Source organism: Adelges cooleyi, unplaced genomic scaffold, assembly GCF_023614345.1.
Source record: "Adelges cooleyi isolate 19-005CV unplaced genomic scaffold, UGA_ACOO_1.1 ACOO_flye_CR_arks_rails_tigmint_CR_PRNA_671, whole genome shotgun sequence".
Classification (NCBI taxonomy): Eukaryota; Metazoa; Arthropoda; class Insecta; order Hemiptera; family Adelgidae; genus Adelges; species Adelges cooleyi.
Genome location: NW_026096373.1, coordinates 309644 through 324916, shown reverse-complemented (window position 1 = coordinate 324916; position 15273 = coordinate 309644). Strand labels below are relative to the sequence as shown.

At 31.0% G+C, this 15273-nt stretch overlaps 1 protein-coding gene, 2 long non-coding RNA genes and 1 pseudogene across 4 annotated transcripts; 2 read left to right on the top strand and 2 right to left on the bottom strand.

The window, feature by feature from the left end:
* Positions 1-561: 561 nt before the first annotated feature.
* On the bottom strand, positions 562-2248 carry LOC126845114 (uncharacterized). Of its 2 annotated transcripts, none has more exons than XR_007686710.1 (3): positions 1850-2248; positions 1291-1458; positions 562-724 (listed from the first exon to the last, which is right to left on the bottom strand). It is a non-coding gene; the product is annotated as an uncharacterized LOC126845114 (long non-coding RNA). The 2 variants fall into 2 exon arrangements; XR_007686711.1 differs by having other exon boundaries at positions 1926-2248.
* Positions 2249-3350: 1102 nt separating this feature from the next.
* Positions 3351-5583, bottom strand: LOC126845111 (uncharacterized). Its single transcript, XR_007686709.1, has 7 exons — positions 5318-5583; positions 5075-5228; positions 4836-4930; positions 4419-4729; positions 4190-4339; positions 3775-4030; positions 3351-3704 (listed from the first exon to the last, which is right to left on the bottom strand). It is a non-coding gene; the product is annotated as an uncharacterized LOC126845111 (long non-coding RNA).
* Positions 5584-5880: 297 nt separating this feature from the next.
* On the top strand, positions 5881-12852 carry LOC126845107 (zinc finger protein OZF-like). Its single transcript, XM_050583668.1, has 3 exons — positions 5881-6041; positions 7619-7832; positions 11206-12852. Exons 2-3 carry the CDS (start codon positions 7651-7653, stop codon positions 12746-12748), a joined length of 1725 nt encoding a protein of 574 aa, XP_050439625.1. The 5' UTR covers positions 5881-6041; positions 7619-7650; the 3' UTR covers positions 12749-12852.
* On the top strand, positions 12763-15019 carry LOC126845109 (actin depolymerising venom protein gelsolin 1-like; annotated as a pseudogene).
* The last annotated feature ends 254 nt before the right edge of the window (positions 15020-15273 follow it).

Sequence of the window (15273 nt, the reverse complement as noted above, 5' to 3'; positions counted from 1 at the left end):
TATATTTCATAAAAAAATTTCATTTTACTTTATACATTTTTTATTGTAAAACAAATTTAATTTTATAGAAATTAAACAAACCCTAGTACTTATTAAAATATTTTTCTTTATAACTGTTAAAATAAAGTTTTTACAATAAAAAATTACACTTATACTAATTTTTTGTCCATTATATAAAAGAATGAAAAGAAATGTATGAATAAATTTCTTTACATTTATATTTATATAACACAGTATGTCTTGTGCAAACATACGCTAACAAAATGCGGTACTGCAAACTTTGACAGGTCATCATACCCACAAATAGATGTTAAGAATTTTATTTTTTTTTGGTATTTTGATTTAACATTATATTGATAAGAGGTAGATGAAGTTTTGAAACAATCTATTATTATAAGAAGAAGTGGTTCTTATTATAAGTTAAATGTCAGAGAAACACTAACATCGATACCAATGACAGGTTCATAGAGGAGAACGGAGTAATAACAAAATTTTAATAGTTATATTTAGGATAAAAAAAAAATAATAATAAAAATTGCCTTACCCATAAGTATTGTCACCTTCATTCTTTACTAAATTCTCCTCTGTTGTTGAAATTTCATTTTTTTTTAACTGCACATTTAACGGTTCAGGTTCAATGACTTCAAACGACTTTTCAAAGGAGTGTTCTTCTGTTTCATCAGTTTCTTGTTTAATTTTCAACACATTATGTCGCTTCAAAACTCTATAATTAATATTAAACTTGGTTTTATTTTTATGCCATATATGCATAGAGGATTAATAGGACGACATGACTACCTAATTTTAACTATTTTATTTAGTAACAATTATTTGTAATAATAATGATATACTAAAGAAGACAGCTAATAGTCTAAGTTAACGAGGCTTAAATATATTTAAAAAAATAAAGAACAATTTAGTTTACATTGTTTAAAAAATAAAAACCAACCAAGTTTTCAGTGGTGTATTTTGTACTTTTTAATCATTTAAAACGAAATATTAATTTACTTAAATTAGATGAATAACACAAAACTAACTTAGATGTACATGATCAGCTTTCAACAGCTGAATTAAATATATTTTGATTTTAAACTGTGTTTCATTCACCATTTCTCTTTACTTCTTATAACGTCGAGAATAATTGTTAAAACAATATCATTAATACTATTTTGAAAATGAATTAGGACATCAACAATTATATATATTTTTTTTAATTACGGAGGACGACATAGTAACAAAAGCCTAATTGTTTTATCTAGTAAAAAAAAATGGTAATAAAAATCGCCTTACTCATAAGTATTGTCCACTTCATTCTTTACCAAATACTCCTCTATTGTAGAAATTTCATTGTTTTTGAACTGCACATCTAACGGTCTGGGTGCAATGACTTGAAAGGAGTGTTGTTCTGTTTCATCATTTTCATGTTTAATTTTCAACATATTAAATAGCTTCCAAACTCTATAATTGACATTTAACATTAGTTGTGTTTCTATGTCATATTTGCATAGAGGTTGAATAGAACGACTTAATTACACAATTTTACTATAAGAATAATTTAGTTATCACTATTTGAAAAATAAAAACCCAATCGAGTTTGCAATGGTATATTTTGTTTTTTTACACATTTAAAACTAAATTTTAGTTTACTTAAATTAGATGAATAACACAAAACTACAAGTATGACTTGTAGGTAAGAAGCTAACACGATAAAAATTAAAGATAAACGATAGATCATTTTGCCAACAAGATTAATTTAAAGTGGCGTTGATCCTGAGTCACTCAATTCAACTCTGAGTGAATAATAAGTAATAAAAAAAAACACAAATATATTAAGATTCTATTTACTCACAAGCAACAATATTCTGAGTGAATGGAAAACACGGCAATAATGTAAATAAATTAGAAATACAACGGTAGGTAATCACACAACGTAGAAACGTAAACCGCCGTCCAGGGCTGCTACTAAAAACTTATAATAAATGAATTACAGGCAAGACAAAACTCAATTGTAACGCAAATTAAAACGAAATAACGAAACACGGCGCAATGCGTTAGGTATTTATCATGAAATTTAACAATATTAAAATTAAAAACTAGAGATTCTCACGAATCGGACCCGTAGCAACAATAATGAAAACAAGTTGTTTCTATGGCGCTAAATCAAATGTAACTAGTTATAATTCAAAGAAATTCCGAGTGCATATAAAAAGTAATCTCAATTATTAACAACAACAAAATTTGTATTTAATGTAGGTTTTATAACGCGAACTGCAGGACAACGCCGAAAATTTTCAAGACAGATTTGTGATAATGTGTGTTTGTATGATAACGAGTGTGATAACGACTCGGGTGGAGGTAATCTTTCGCGCGTTTTCTGTGGCAAACAGATCAAATTCCCAGCTTCGGTTTCGAATCTTATTGTAAATTTACCTTCATCGTCATTCTATAACATGTATTAATGCGTTTACCTAAGTCTATATTCGTTGTGGAAACAGCTTTCGCCGACTTGTAAAATTACTATTTAACATTATAATTATTACAAAAAAAAAATTATTTCTGTATTATCTTTTTCTGTACATTTTTTTATATAATGCAATTAGGTACCACGATATGGTATTATTATTCGGGAAGACAGAGAGAGACGCTTAATAACTACTTAACAATTTTACGTTTTGGTAATTTGAGTTTGTTTTTTTATTTCTGTAGGCTGACGGTTTGGACATTCATCAACTTGATTACAGTTTGCTTATTATGTTATTCTTTTTGAGTGTTCCCATTTGATTGACACATTTGAATTGAAAATACAAGTAACGCCGTCTTGGTGGTAGATGATGTTGTGAGTCTACGGACAATTTCTTTGCCGACGATAACGTAGTCGGTGGTCCTACGTGTCGTTTGAAGTTATTTTGACGGTATATCTGATTAATCGGGTTTAATCAGTGTTTTTTATGTATGATATTACTATGTAGTTTTGTATAAACCATAAAAGAGTTTTTATTAGAATGGACTGTGCAGTACATTGATGTATAACCTTACCACAATTTGAATGAATACATTTTTGACGTTTAATTAATCTGTGACTCTTACATTACCTATAGATGTTTAAACTAAGGCATGGTTGGCACAAGAGAAAAGACTCATGAAGTTTTTTAATAATAGTTCTGATAGTGTTGCTATCACAATTAAATGTAATGTTTCATACTGCCCAATAATTACTTTATGCCATAAGTACGTACTGTATAGTTTGCAATCAAAATAAAAGGCCAAAAAAATAAATAATCAATTTTGAAACCAATTTTTACTTATAAGATTTTATTAATACAAAATAATATTATAAGTGAGTACCACGATATTTTCAGCATAACATTACTAAAAGCAATAATATTTTGTCAAAAATCATTTGATTTTACTCTCTTGCTCTGTCAACTAGATGCCATGTTTTTTTTTTCTGTGTCATATCTTACACAATGAAGTTCTCCCAAAGTAACAACAAAACGGTATATAAAAAATATAGTATTACAAATACATACCATAGGACTTAAGAGCAATATCATTAAAAGTAATCATATGACAAAATTCATCTGTATGCTCTCCTGCCCTGTCAACTAATTGCCATTGATTTTTTCCTCTGTCATATCGTTCACAATGAAATATTCCTCCATTATTCACAAACACGAATAAGTCGTTTTTCATGACACCAACACCTGCATTTTATAATATTTATGAGTAAAAAAATGTATTATATTTTATATACTTGATTAAATATATACAGACTTGAGCAATCTCCATAGCAAACCATGTTCACGTTAGGCATTTCGTTACATTTGAAATGTTGTAAATCGAACTTAAAAACTCGTCGACGGCATGCATTAGAACCACCAATGAGATAAACGACGTAATCAATTTTTGATATACTCATGCTAAAATTACATACCGGCATAGGATAGAGTTGTTTCCAGCGTTTCTTTTCAAAATCATAGTACTCTACAGTTGCAAGAGAACTACAATAACGTTCAGTACGTCCACCAAACTACAAAAAACAATAAAACTTGAATCAAATTCTTACAAACCATAATAATTTGTGAAATTAATATTTTACAATAATTTTTAATAGAAATTAATAAAATATGAGTAGAAACTTGTTTTGTAGTTAGGCATGGTGTTTATGGTTAAATGGTTTTTTACTTACAACGTATAATTTATTATTAAATACTACAGCACTGCACAAGGCTCGAGCAGTGAGCATCGGTTCAGTAATTTCCGTCCATACTTTTGAATTTGTATCATAGTATTCTACAGAAGTCAAACAATTGTGATTTGAGTCATCATAGCCTCCAACCTATATCGTAAAAAAAATAATAATTTTCTTGTAAACAAGGTGTATTCGTTATGTTAACTACAATCAAATTAATACGTACAACATATATGTACTGCTTGTAAGTGCAAACAGCAAAATTTGTTCGTGGTTGATTCAATGGCCATGTAGAAACCCATTGTTTTGATTTTAACTTAAAATCAAGCTCATCTATAAGATTGGTCAATTCACCAGACTCGTTTATGCCACCAATGGCAAGTATTATCCCATTTTCAGAGACTACCATCGTTGCGGCTTTACGGGGAGGTAAAAAATGTAAATGTTTGCTTGATTTTCATCTTAGGTCATTATCGTTTCCATATACTTTACATAGGAACCCCCACCGTTTGAATGACCCGTAATTGCAAAAATAATCTGAATACACATGTATACAAATGTAAGTTGTACAAGCACATAACTAGTGCACTTATTGCGTACCATGTATAACATGTAAAAATCTAGTTTTAAAATGTCTACATACATTTGATGCTTCAATTTGAGTACATCTCCCTTGAGTATATGATGGTTTTGAATTTATGTAAGTATTAATGATATTTTCTAACATGCCTGTCTTAACTGGAAAAGCATAACAGTAATAATATTTATTCAAAAGACACATCATCAATATATTTCACCTATAGGCACTACTGTATATACAAACAGAGGGCACAATTTAGATTCAATGTTGCCCCGATGGGAAAATCAACAATACATACTTACCATCATTATTATTTCTCACTAATGGTTCATTATAAATCCTTTGTAGTCCTTTTTTTGAAATTAAAGGTAAACGTAAAAATTTCATAAGAAACGGTACCAAGTCATTACGTTCGTCTGTATTAAAGCGTATCCAACCAATGATAAAATCAAAAATCTAAAATAAACTCATAAATTATTATTAAATAATTGTAATAGAAGCAACGTTAAAAAAAGTAATTTTTTTTTAAGTTTCAACAAATATACCTTTTCCTCAGAATCAATTACTAAATCATCACGTGCAATAAACTCAATAACATCATTAGTATCCTATTAAAGTTGCATCATTTTTTTTATTTTACCGTTGCTAGGTACAACCGAACTTAAGCTATTAATTTTCTTAAATACGCCCAGTAAAGTATAATATTATAGTATTATATCAAAACAGTGTACCTAATCAAACACTATATTTTTTCATTATATTACTTATTATAATTTGACCTAAGCCAGAAAAATAAGATTGTTGAAAACGCTCAACGCTGGCGTTTTAATATTTACTTTCACAGTTCACTGCGGTCTACCTCCAAGCGGCCGCAGCTGCTATCACCGGTCTGATAACGAGCTACAGTGTCGCCTTCTTAGAAAAATATTTTTATTTCAAGTTTTACATTACGTACGGTCATACTGTTTAACAGAATTTTGATAGTTTGCCCGTACACAAAATGTTTGATAATACCAAACGACTTTCAATTTTTATTTTGCAAGTCTTGTACAATGTGAATTTTGTATTATTTCTGTGGTAATCGCGTCTGTAACGTTGTAATAAAATATCGTCTAACGGGACTCCGATTAACATGAAAAGTGATAGTTTTCGAGAAATTCATTTGAAAAATATTAGCTTCGAATGTGTGATTTTTTACCAGCTGTTGTTTTAAGCTAAAAATCCGGAGTTCTGACCAGCGGTCTCGTACCTCGTGGTACTTTTTTAATGGTAAGTACGAAGTTCCTTACAATTGATTACGTCGTTTTATTAATTTAGTTTAATTTAGTATAGATTTTTTTTTTTAATTTTAATTACATAACAATATACATTAATTTGTGTCTTCTAGTGGAACTCTACCGAGTAACATCATCATCACTTTAATGCCCAATGTGGTTGATACTAGAAAGCAATTTCTTTTTATAACTATTATAAGGTGCCACCTAAATTAAATGTATTTTTTCTAACAAAATAAAATTGTGTAATAAACATGTTGCATTTCTGCTACAATGGGTACTAAAGGGTTATAGTATAGAACGTTATTTAGAAATATAATTAGTATTCAATAGTTATGGGTTTGGTATGGATTCTTTGAAACAATTCAAATTGTTTACATACATTTATTTTAGTCTTATAGAGTGAGAAGTGCTATCAACAGCCGTGGGGATGATAATGGTTAGTGAAATACCGAATCTGTCTATCAGTGTTTTTTTTTGTTAATTGTGAGTTCTGTTTACAATGTTACTACATTTACCTAGTGAATTAATCTGGGGGCCTACCATATTTCGAACATTCTTGATTTTCGCACACCAGAGAACTGCTTGAGTCGCCTGATACTGCCGTCTGAGCGCTTTGTGTATATCTACAACGACTGCCACATATAGAGGGAAATTTGGCTTGGAGATAACAGAACTAGGTACATCATTTGGATACACTAAACAGGACACATTCTCTCCATAAAGGAGTATAATATTAACAATATATTTTTGATATACTGTTCGAATTGTTCTAAAGTTCCTCTTAATGATACCATATTTTTTTACCAATCCAGTCAGTTTATTAATTATATTATACAAAGTATTACCTAAGTTAAATGGTAAAAAGTTTATCATTGTAGCAATGGTTCAATTATAGACATATCTAGTTAATATGTATGTCTATAAATTCTACGAATGTTGTTATCGTCTACTCATTTAGTATTTTGAAGTTGTTATAAAAAATTATTAAGTAGTCATTATTTATATGTTTACAAGTATATTTTCTTTTTTAACAAATATAATCTGTTTTTCATTAAAAAAGAAGACTTTTATTTAATTTACTCAGCGCCAAGCGTGAAAGTGCCAAAACACTCGGTGACCTGACGGCTAGTGGGGCAAGTAATTCATTCATTAGTAACTGTGTTAAAATGTAGTGTGAATTACTCCATCTAATTACCCTCTGATATTGAAAAAAATAAAGGGGGGGGGGGTTTCTGTATAATACAAAAGTACCATTTTATGTTGTGAAGGAGAATTATTACGACTAAGTTTTTATTGTTTGTTTGTGTTTGACGACTACTATATTAAAATAATCTGCATTATTTTTAATCAGCTATAACCATGTAAGCCTTCTACTATTACGAGATAACGGTAGAACTGCTTCAAATGGTCTGATTCTCTGGTGAATCCTCTTGGCCCTTAATTGGCTCCGTTATTCGGAAATGTGCCTCCACTCATGTTTCATTTATATGTGTTTTAACTTAGAGTATAGTAATTTTATAAGATTAATCATGAGTTTTTTGTACTAATTTTTCAAAATATGTTTTTTAGTGTTGAGAATCTAGCTAAGAATCATACTTGAAATGGATGATTATAATCATAGGACCACGGTCAAATTAGATGAAGACATTAAGGATGTAGAAGAGCAGCTTTCTGAAATCTCAAAGAAAAAATCAAGACCTAATGACATTGAAAAATCTACTGACGTTCCTTGTCCGACAACCCACCACGATCGTCAAACTACAACCAATGGAGATGCATATAAGTAATGTGATTTAATTGTTTTATCAAATTGAAATATTTTTAATTCATTTTGTTTAAAAAATAACAAGAACATAATTAAGTTATAAGTAGGAATTCCAAGGCGTTTATAATTTTTCTTAAATAGATAAGAAGTATTTTCTGATAAAAAACAGTTACGGTTTCATTTTAATGTTGTGCCGTTAGTGTTAATGTTAACACCATTTATATGATTTTTTCCTTTTATTTTTTTTTAGAATAGTTCATAAACTAGAATAGTTTAGTCCCGACGAAACCCACTTATAAAATATTAATTTGTAACTAAACAACCAAGCCCGGACCAAAATTAGGTTCACCTGGATAGCCTTGATTAGAGAATTTTTTAAGAACTATGGAGGCCAGACTAAAACAAATTGTTATTAAGCCCATACCACACAGCAGGCTATGACAGCAACTATTTTTTTTTAAGATCTCCCAAGACTATGTATTACTAATTAATTACACACACATTAAGAATAAATTACTAAAAATTGTATTAAGTATAAAATTTATAACTACACTTAAAACAATTAAAAAAAAACCAGTACAGTGGGGTCGGGGCATAGTGGGGACGGGTAGGTCACAGGTTTACAGGAATTTTTAAATCTGAAAGTGATAAAATCACTTTCGAAAAAACGCTTCGATGCAAATCGGTAGTTAGTATTTTCAAGCCAGTACAGTCCAAACCAAGCACAGTATAACCAGCAAAGTAAGAAAGTTTTAAATTAAGGTTCTGTATTTACAAATGAGCATCAAAGCGTTAATTTGAAAGTGATTTTATCCGAGAGGACTAGTACAGTAGAGTATTGACATAATGTAATCAAAGCAATGAGGAAACGGAAAGGTCACAGGTCTACAAGAATTATTATAAATAAAAGTGATAAAATTGAATAAAATCGCTTTCAAATAAACGCTTTGATGCTCATTTGTAAATACAGAACCTTAATTTAAAACTTTCTTACTTTGCTGGTTATACTGTGCTTGGTTTGGACTGTACTGGCTTGAAAATACTAACTACCGATTTGCATCGAAGCGTTTTTTCGAAAGTGATTTTATCACTTTCAGATTTAAAAATTCCTGTAAACCTGTGACCTACCCGTCCCCACTATGCCCCGACCCCACTGTACTGGTTTTTTTTTTGCAAAAACGTAGTGGACCAAATAACACATATACAATGTCTTGTTAAATTTAGTTAGAATGGTGGACAATTCATGTTTCAATCGTTTGTATTCCATAGTTAAAATTATAATTGTTTGTTCTCAATAAAATTAATATTTATATTTTATATACTTCCATTAGAGCAATCTCACACAAACTATTTATACTTCATAGATTATATTATTTCAAAGCTCTATTATACTCTATTTTACTAGATTGACAATGTACAAAACAAAATGCAACTAAAAAAACCTTTTCATAGATCCTTAAAATATAAAGGGTGGGGTAGTGGAACGGGTTTTCCCATTTAAATACATTGGAAAATCGTCCGTTTTACTGCACCACCTGTATATTAATTTCTTGTTATTTTCTAAAGAAAAATTGATTTTCTTACATTTAAATTGAAATAAATCGTATACTGGTACTGTGATGGAGAAAACAATAAATTTTACCTACATATTACCTATTAGTTAAATATTACCAACGTGTATAGCCACTAGCGGTCGGCTGTTACCTGTTATTTAACAATAACCTTTTATGGCTATTTTAATAATAGTATAGGAGCAGTATCATGGTGTTAAATGTTCACGATATTTGATCTAGTCATAAAATAAAGTACTATCATTTATGACTTTTAAATACTATTAAAATATATCTTAAATTGAACACAGTAATAAAATAATGAAATATTTTTTACAAAATTAGAGCTACGAAATTATAAACTAAAAAATTAAAACTAGCACGAAGCAGAATTTTAACAATCAAGCGTGAATCTCTTTAAATGAATAGCAGTATAACAATATGCAAAACAATAGTTTTCCTTTAAAAAAATTGTGTAATAAAAAATACATTTTGGGGCGGTAAACTGCATAAAAACCAACACTTAATCTGAATCCAAAAAACAACAGTCCTCTTCATAATTTGCAGGTAGTTGGACCTTATATACTCATAGTTGACCTTCGGTAAGGTAATAAAACGCAGGCGATAAAATAACGAGATAACGACAGTGGTTTTGTTGTATCAGAATCATTAAGTGTCTTAATAAGTACACGGATAGGTTCTTTCCCCAATAAATCGTGTGTCTACTATAATCAGTTACACGATTTAGTCGTCTGTGATATCATGTAATAAACACAATATTATGATAACGACCATTGGGCGCTAACCTAACCTAACACGGATAGACGTTACCAACTGATAGTTTTTAGTGTCTGTTCGTTTCTCACATCTGGTACACCGGGTTTTTAGTTTTCCGGCAATTAAAAAAAAACTTTAGTGCCGAATTTTTTTCCCGTTTAATATGTTATGGATACATATGAGTTCCAACTACTGGCAAATTTTCAACCCAAAAGTTTTAAAATTACGGCTAAAAACCCCGAAAAACAAAAAACTTGTACCCCCCCTAGGGGGGTGGGAAATGGGTATAGTTTAAGTTTGACACAACTGACGTGTGCGGGCATACCAAATAAATATTTCTTATACATTTCAATTCGATCCGACTCTTTTTCTCGAAATTATAGCCAGTAAAAGTTCTAACTTAAAAACTCGAACGGTTTTTTTTCAACTTTCGTCTGTGAAGAATTTACCCCCCCCCCCCCCCAAAGTACCAACTAGATGAAATTTGCGATGTATAGAGTTGCTACTCGAAGGAATTGGTCCAGTATTAAAAAAGTTACAGTGTATACAGATAACAAAAAACACACACATCAGAGTAAAACCAATACCTTCTCGCTTTGCATCGAAGCTAAAATAATTCATGAAACAACATAATATTATTATCAAATAATCTAGTAATGTATTAATTATTATATATTAATAATTTTATTTGTTAGTAGTCCCGGTAAATAATTTGTCTGTGATGGTTCTAGTTACAAGAAAATATTTTACATGTGAGTTCGGTTTTAAAATGTTTTTTGTGTTTAACATTTAAAAAAGCAGTCAACGACCTGAGATATAATTTATAAGTAGATGTAAACAAATAGCAATTTTGTAGCCATTATAAAAAATCATATCAATATTTCCTTATTTCAATGCCTTACTCAACCATATACAGTTAGAGTAATTTTTTAAATACTAATTTAACAAACTTTTGGGTGTGACTGATAGCGACCAGAACATAATTCTATGTTAGTGTCAATTGCTCGTACCAGATATTCTCTATTCCAAAAATTGAATCTAATCAAATACATTTTTTTGTTTAGTTTTGGAGAAACGTCGGTCAAAGTTGAAGTAGATGAAGTGCATGGAAATATTTTTGAATCCGTGATAGAGATTAAAAGAAGTTGGTTTTTGGATGTGCCAATGACCATCAACGATTTGGACGAAACACAGTCATTTATCTGCGAATTATGTAAAAAGTCTTTTAATACAAAAAAAAGAGTGGCCCAACACATAACTCAATCACATAGTGCACATTCAACCAACCATAAGAATTTGTCATCTAAATCCAAGATCACACAACACCGACGACGTGTGCACACTAGTAAAAAGCCCTACAAATGCGATGAGTGCCCAAAGTCTTTTTCTTATTTATCGGCATTTACAATACACAAACGAGTGCACACTGGTGAGAAGCCCTACAAATGTGACTTATGCCTTAAGACCTTTACTTTAAAACTCCACCTAACACAACATACACGCGTGCACACTGGTGAAAAGCCTTTTAAGTGTGACTTATGTCTAAAGTACTTTTCTGTAAAATCCCACCTCACACAACACAAACGCGTGCACACTGGTGAAAAGCCGTATAAATGTGATGTGTGTTCAAAGTCATTTTCTGATGGATCAGCTTTTATAAGACATACACGCTTGCATTCTGGCATAAAACCGTACAAATGTGATGTGTGTTTAAAGTGTTTTTCTGAAAGCGGCCACCTCAACACACACAAGCGCGTACACACTGGTGAAAAGCCCTACAAATGTGACATGTGCTCGAAGTCGTTTTCTCAAAAACCTCACCTCACAAAACACAAACGCGTGCACACTGGAGAAAAGAACTACAAATGTGACGTGTGCTCCAAGTCATTTTCTGAAAAACGCCACCTCACACAACACATACGCGTGCACACTGGTGAAAAGCCCTACAAATGCGATGTGTGTTTAAAGTGTTTTTCTGAAAAAGGCCACCTCAACACTCACAAGCGCGTGCACACTGGAGAAAAGCCCTACAAGTGTGACATGTGCTCCAAGTCATTTTCTGTAAGTAACAACTTAACAAAGCACAAGCGCTTGCACACCGGTGAAAAACCATATAAATGTGATGTCTGTTTAAAGTCATTTCATGAAAAAAGCGATTTGATAAAACATATACGAGTGCACACTGGAGAAAAGCCCTACAAGTGTGATGTATGCTCGAAGTCATTTTCTGAAAATCCCCACCTCAAACAACACTTACGCGTGCACACCGGTGAAAAGCCATATAAATGTGAAGTTTGCTCTATGTGTTTTTCTTCTAAAAGCAATCTAGTAAAACACAAACGCGTACACACCGGTGAAAAGCCTTATAAATGTGAAGTTTGCTCCATGTGTTTTTCTTCTAAAAACAACCTAATAGTACACAAACTCGTGCACACTGGAGAAAAGCCCTTCAAATGTGATGTATGCTTAAAGTTATTTGCTCAAAAATCCCACCTCATCAGACATAAATACATGCACACAGGTGAAAAGCTGTACAAATGTGCAGTGTGCTTAAAGTCATTTACTCGACACTCAACGCTGAGATTACACAAATGTACAAGCAAGTGAATAATGTTTTTGTGATGTGTGTGTTAGGCTACAACAGCAGATACACACTTGCTAGAAGCTCAGTCAGTAAGATAAAATTATTTATTTATGTGTAAAAACTGATTAACTACACAGCATTATTATTTTTTTTTTTTTTTGTGATTGTTTGAAATGTATTATTTATATTTTCAAGTTATATTATAATTTGACATTTTTTAAATATTTGTATTTCTGTTTTAATATTGTTTTTTAATGTTTTAATTTGTTATAAAAAATTTAACTATTTGTTATGTAGCATTAACATTGGTATTATGTTGATGTGACAACGTCTTAATTTACAGGCTTACCGCCCTACACCCGCAAATAATAAGCGTTAAGAAATTTTTTTGTGGTTCTTGGCAAATTAATGATGGTAGATTTGAGATTCTGGTAACTTTAGCTACCTTAAGTCTAAGGTAAATGCCACAATGTTAAAATTGTTTGCTATCGGTCTATTTAGGGTGTGAAATTGGTGGAAATGTGTTTATTATGCAGCAAAATTCTGCTTGATTGTAATATTTAATAAAATAGTTATAATTGTAATTTAATCTACTTATCATAGAGTTCAATATAGGTAATTTTTTACATGTATTTTATCTACTTTTTAGGATGCCAGCTAATACTTTCAGATTATATACAATTTAATTTTTATTTTTAACAAAATTTATGTACACTGTATTAGCAAATTGAAAAAAATTCAGCCCAAAGATTATAGGTATGTAAATAACCATAAAGTAAAACAAATTATTATATAAACTTTGCTTTGAAACTGTTAAGAAATAAACTAATTATATATAATATAAAACTTAAAGGTATGAAAAAAATATATTTGTTACAATTTTGTTTTTAATGTATTCACTTTTTGTAAGCTCTGGTGGAATCAGTTGACATTGACTATTTATTCAAAAATTTCCATTGAACAATTTTTAGTGGTTAGATGAAATTACTCTTTTACATTGGAATCTATAATATAAAAGTGACCAAAGAATTAAATGGTTCGTTTATGGTTATATATCAACGAAAAATAAGTGAATGCTCTCAGTTTGATAGTCTACATATTACACTTAAGGCTTTACACATAAAAGGGCTTGCTTCCCCGAGGAGTTGAACAAAAGTTATTAAAAAAGAAATCCGAGTTTCATAAATTAGCTAATTTTCAGTCAAACGGAATTCCGACATATACTACTGGTCTGGAAGCGAATCTTCTCAAGTGTGTAATCTTATTTCATGGCTTATTTTACATGTATACGTTTTTTCGATAAAGAAATATCTATTTATTTTATCAAGGACGAAATCGCATCAGCAGCTATGCATGCTGTGCAACTGGATGACGCTCTCGGGGGTGCACCGGTTCAGCATAAAGAAACTCATGATCACGAGAGCCATGCGTTTTTGTCTCTTTTTTTTTACCTTGTAATTATACTCCAAAATATTGGGTACAACCAATGCCTACCTAAAATAATGCTCATTAATTTTCTTCTCGTTTTAGCTATACGTTATTTGCCCGGTGGTGTGGCTTCGGGATTCCACCATACGGAAATCAATCCTGGCGGCAAGAAAAAACTGTATCAAATCATAGTGAAAAAGAACGTTCGAGTCAGGCAAGTAGCTCCAAACGTGTCGGCGATGAATCAAGGCGATTGCTTTATTTTGGACACCGGTAAGGAAATTTACTTGTACGTTGGACCACGAGCAAACGGAACATAGCGACTCAAAGCCATCAGCGTTGCTAATCAAATTGGAGATCAAGATCATCTGGGAAGAGCCAAAATAAATATCGTTGGTAAGTCCAATAACTGTTTGGCTCCATAAAGTACACCTTTCGCGGTTAAAAATTTAGTTAAGCCAATAGTTATTTTGTAGACGGATCTAGCACGCCAGAAGTAAGCGACTTCTTCTTTGAGCAATTGGGTTCAGGATCGGCCGACCAAGTAGCACCGGCTGTCGATGACGATGTAGAATTTGAAAAGAAAGAAGCTGTTAGTGTGTTAGAAAATATATTTAAAATTTAACCTATATAGTTTATACTCATTTACAATATTATTGATTAGACAACACCGGTTTTGTACAAAATAACCGACTCACAAGGTGGACAAATTTCATCAGAAAGAGTCAATGAAAAACCACTTCTCCGATCTCACTTGGAAACCGATGTAAGTGCGGCGTACACGGAAAAAAGTACTTCCGAATATTAAAAACTCATATTTTCAAGCGCCTATGAGTTAATTACTTTTAGGAAATACATAATTTTAGTGGTCCATTAGTTTAAGTCTCTTTACGATAATGCATACATTTTCATTGATTTTAATTACAACGTTTGATGAAATTAAAAAAAAAAGTATATATTTTTTAAACTAATATTTAAACTGCAGTTATCAATCTTCTTTTCATTAGTTCGTTTTCATAGATATATTTATTCAAGATAACAACGTTGTGATTACAGTTTTCTGTTAACAATAATTTACTACTTAGTACTTATTATCTTATTACCTATCGGCTATAGTTTA

Excerpts from the sequence above, each read along its gene's own strand:
- LOC126845107 (XM_050583668.1), top strand. The coding sequence starts at position 7,651 with ATGGATGATTATAATCATAGGACCACGGTCAAATTAGATGAAGACATT. Across the intron at positions 7,833-11,205 it reads ACCAATGGAGATGCATATAA|TTTTGGAGAAACGTCGGTCA; the intron begins GTAATGTGATTT and ends TTTTTTGTTTAG.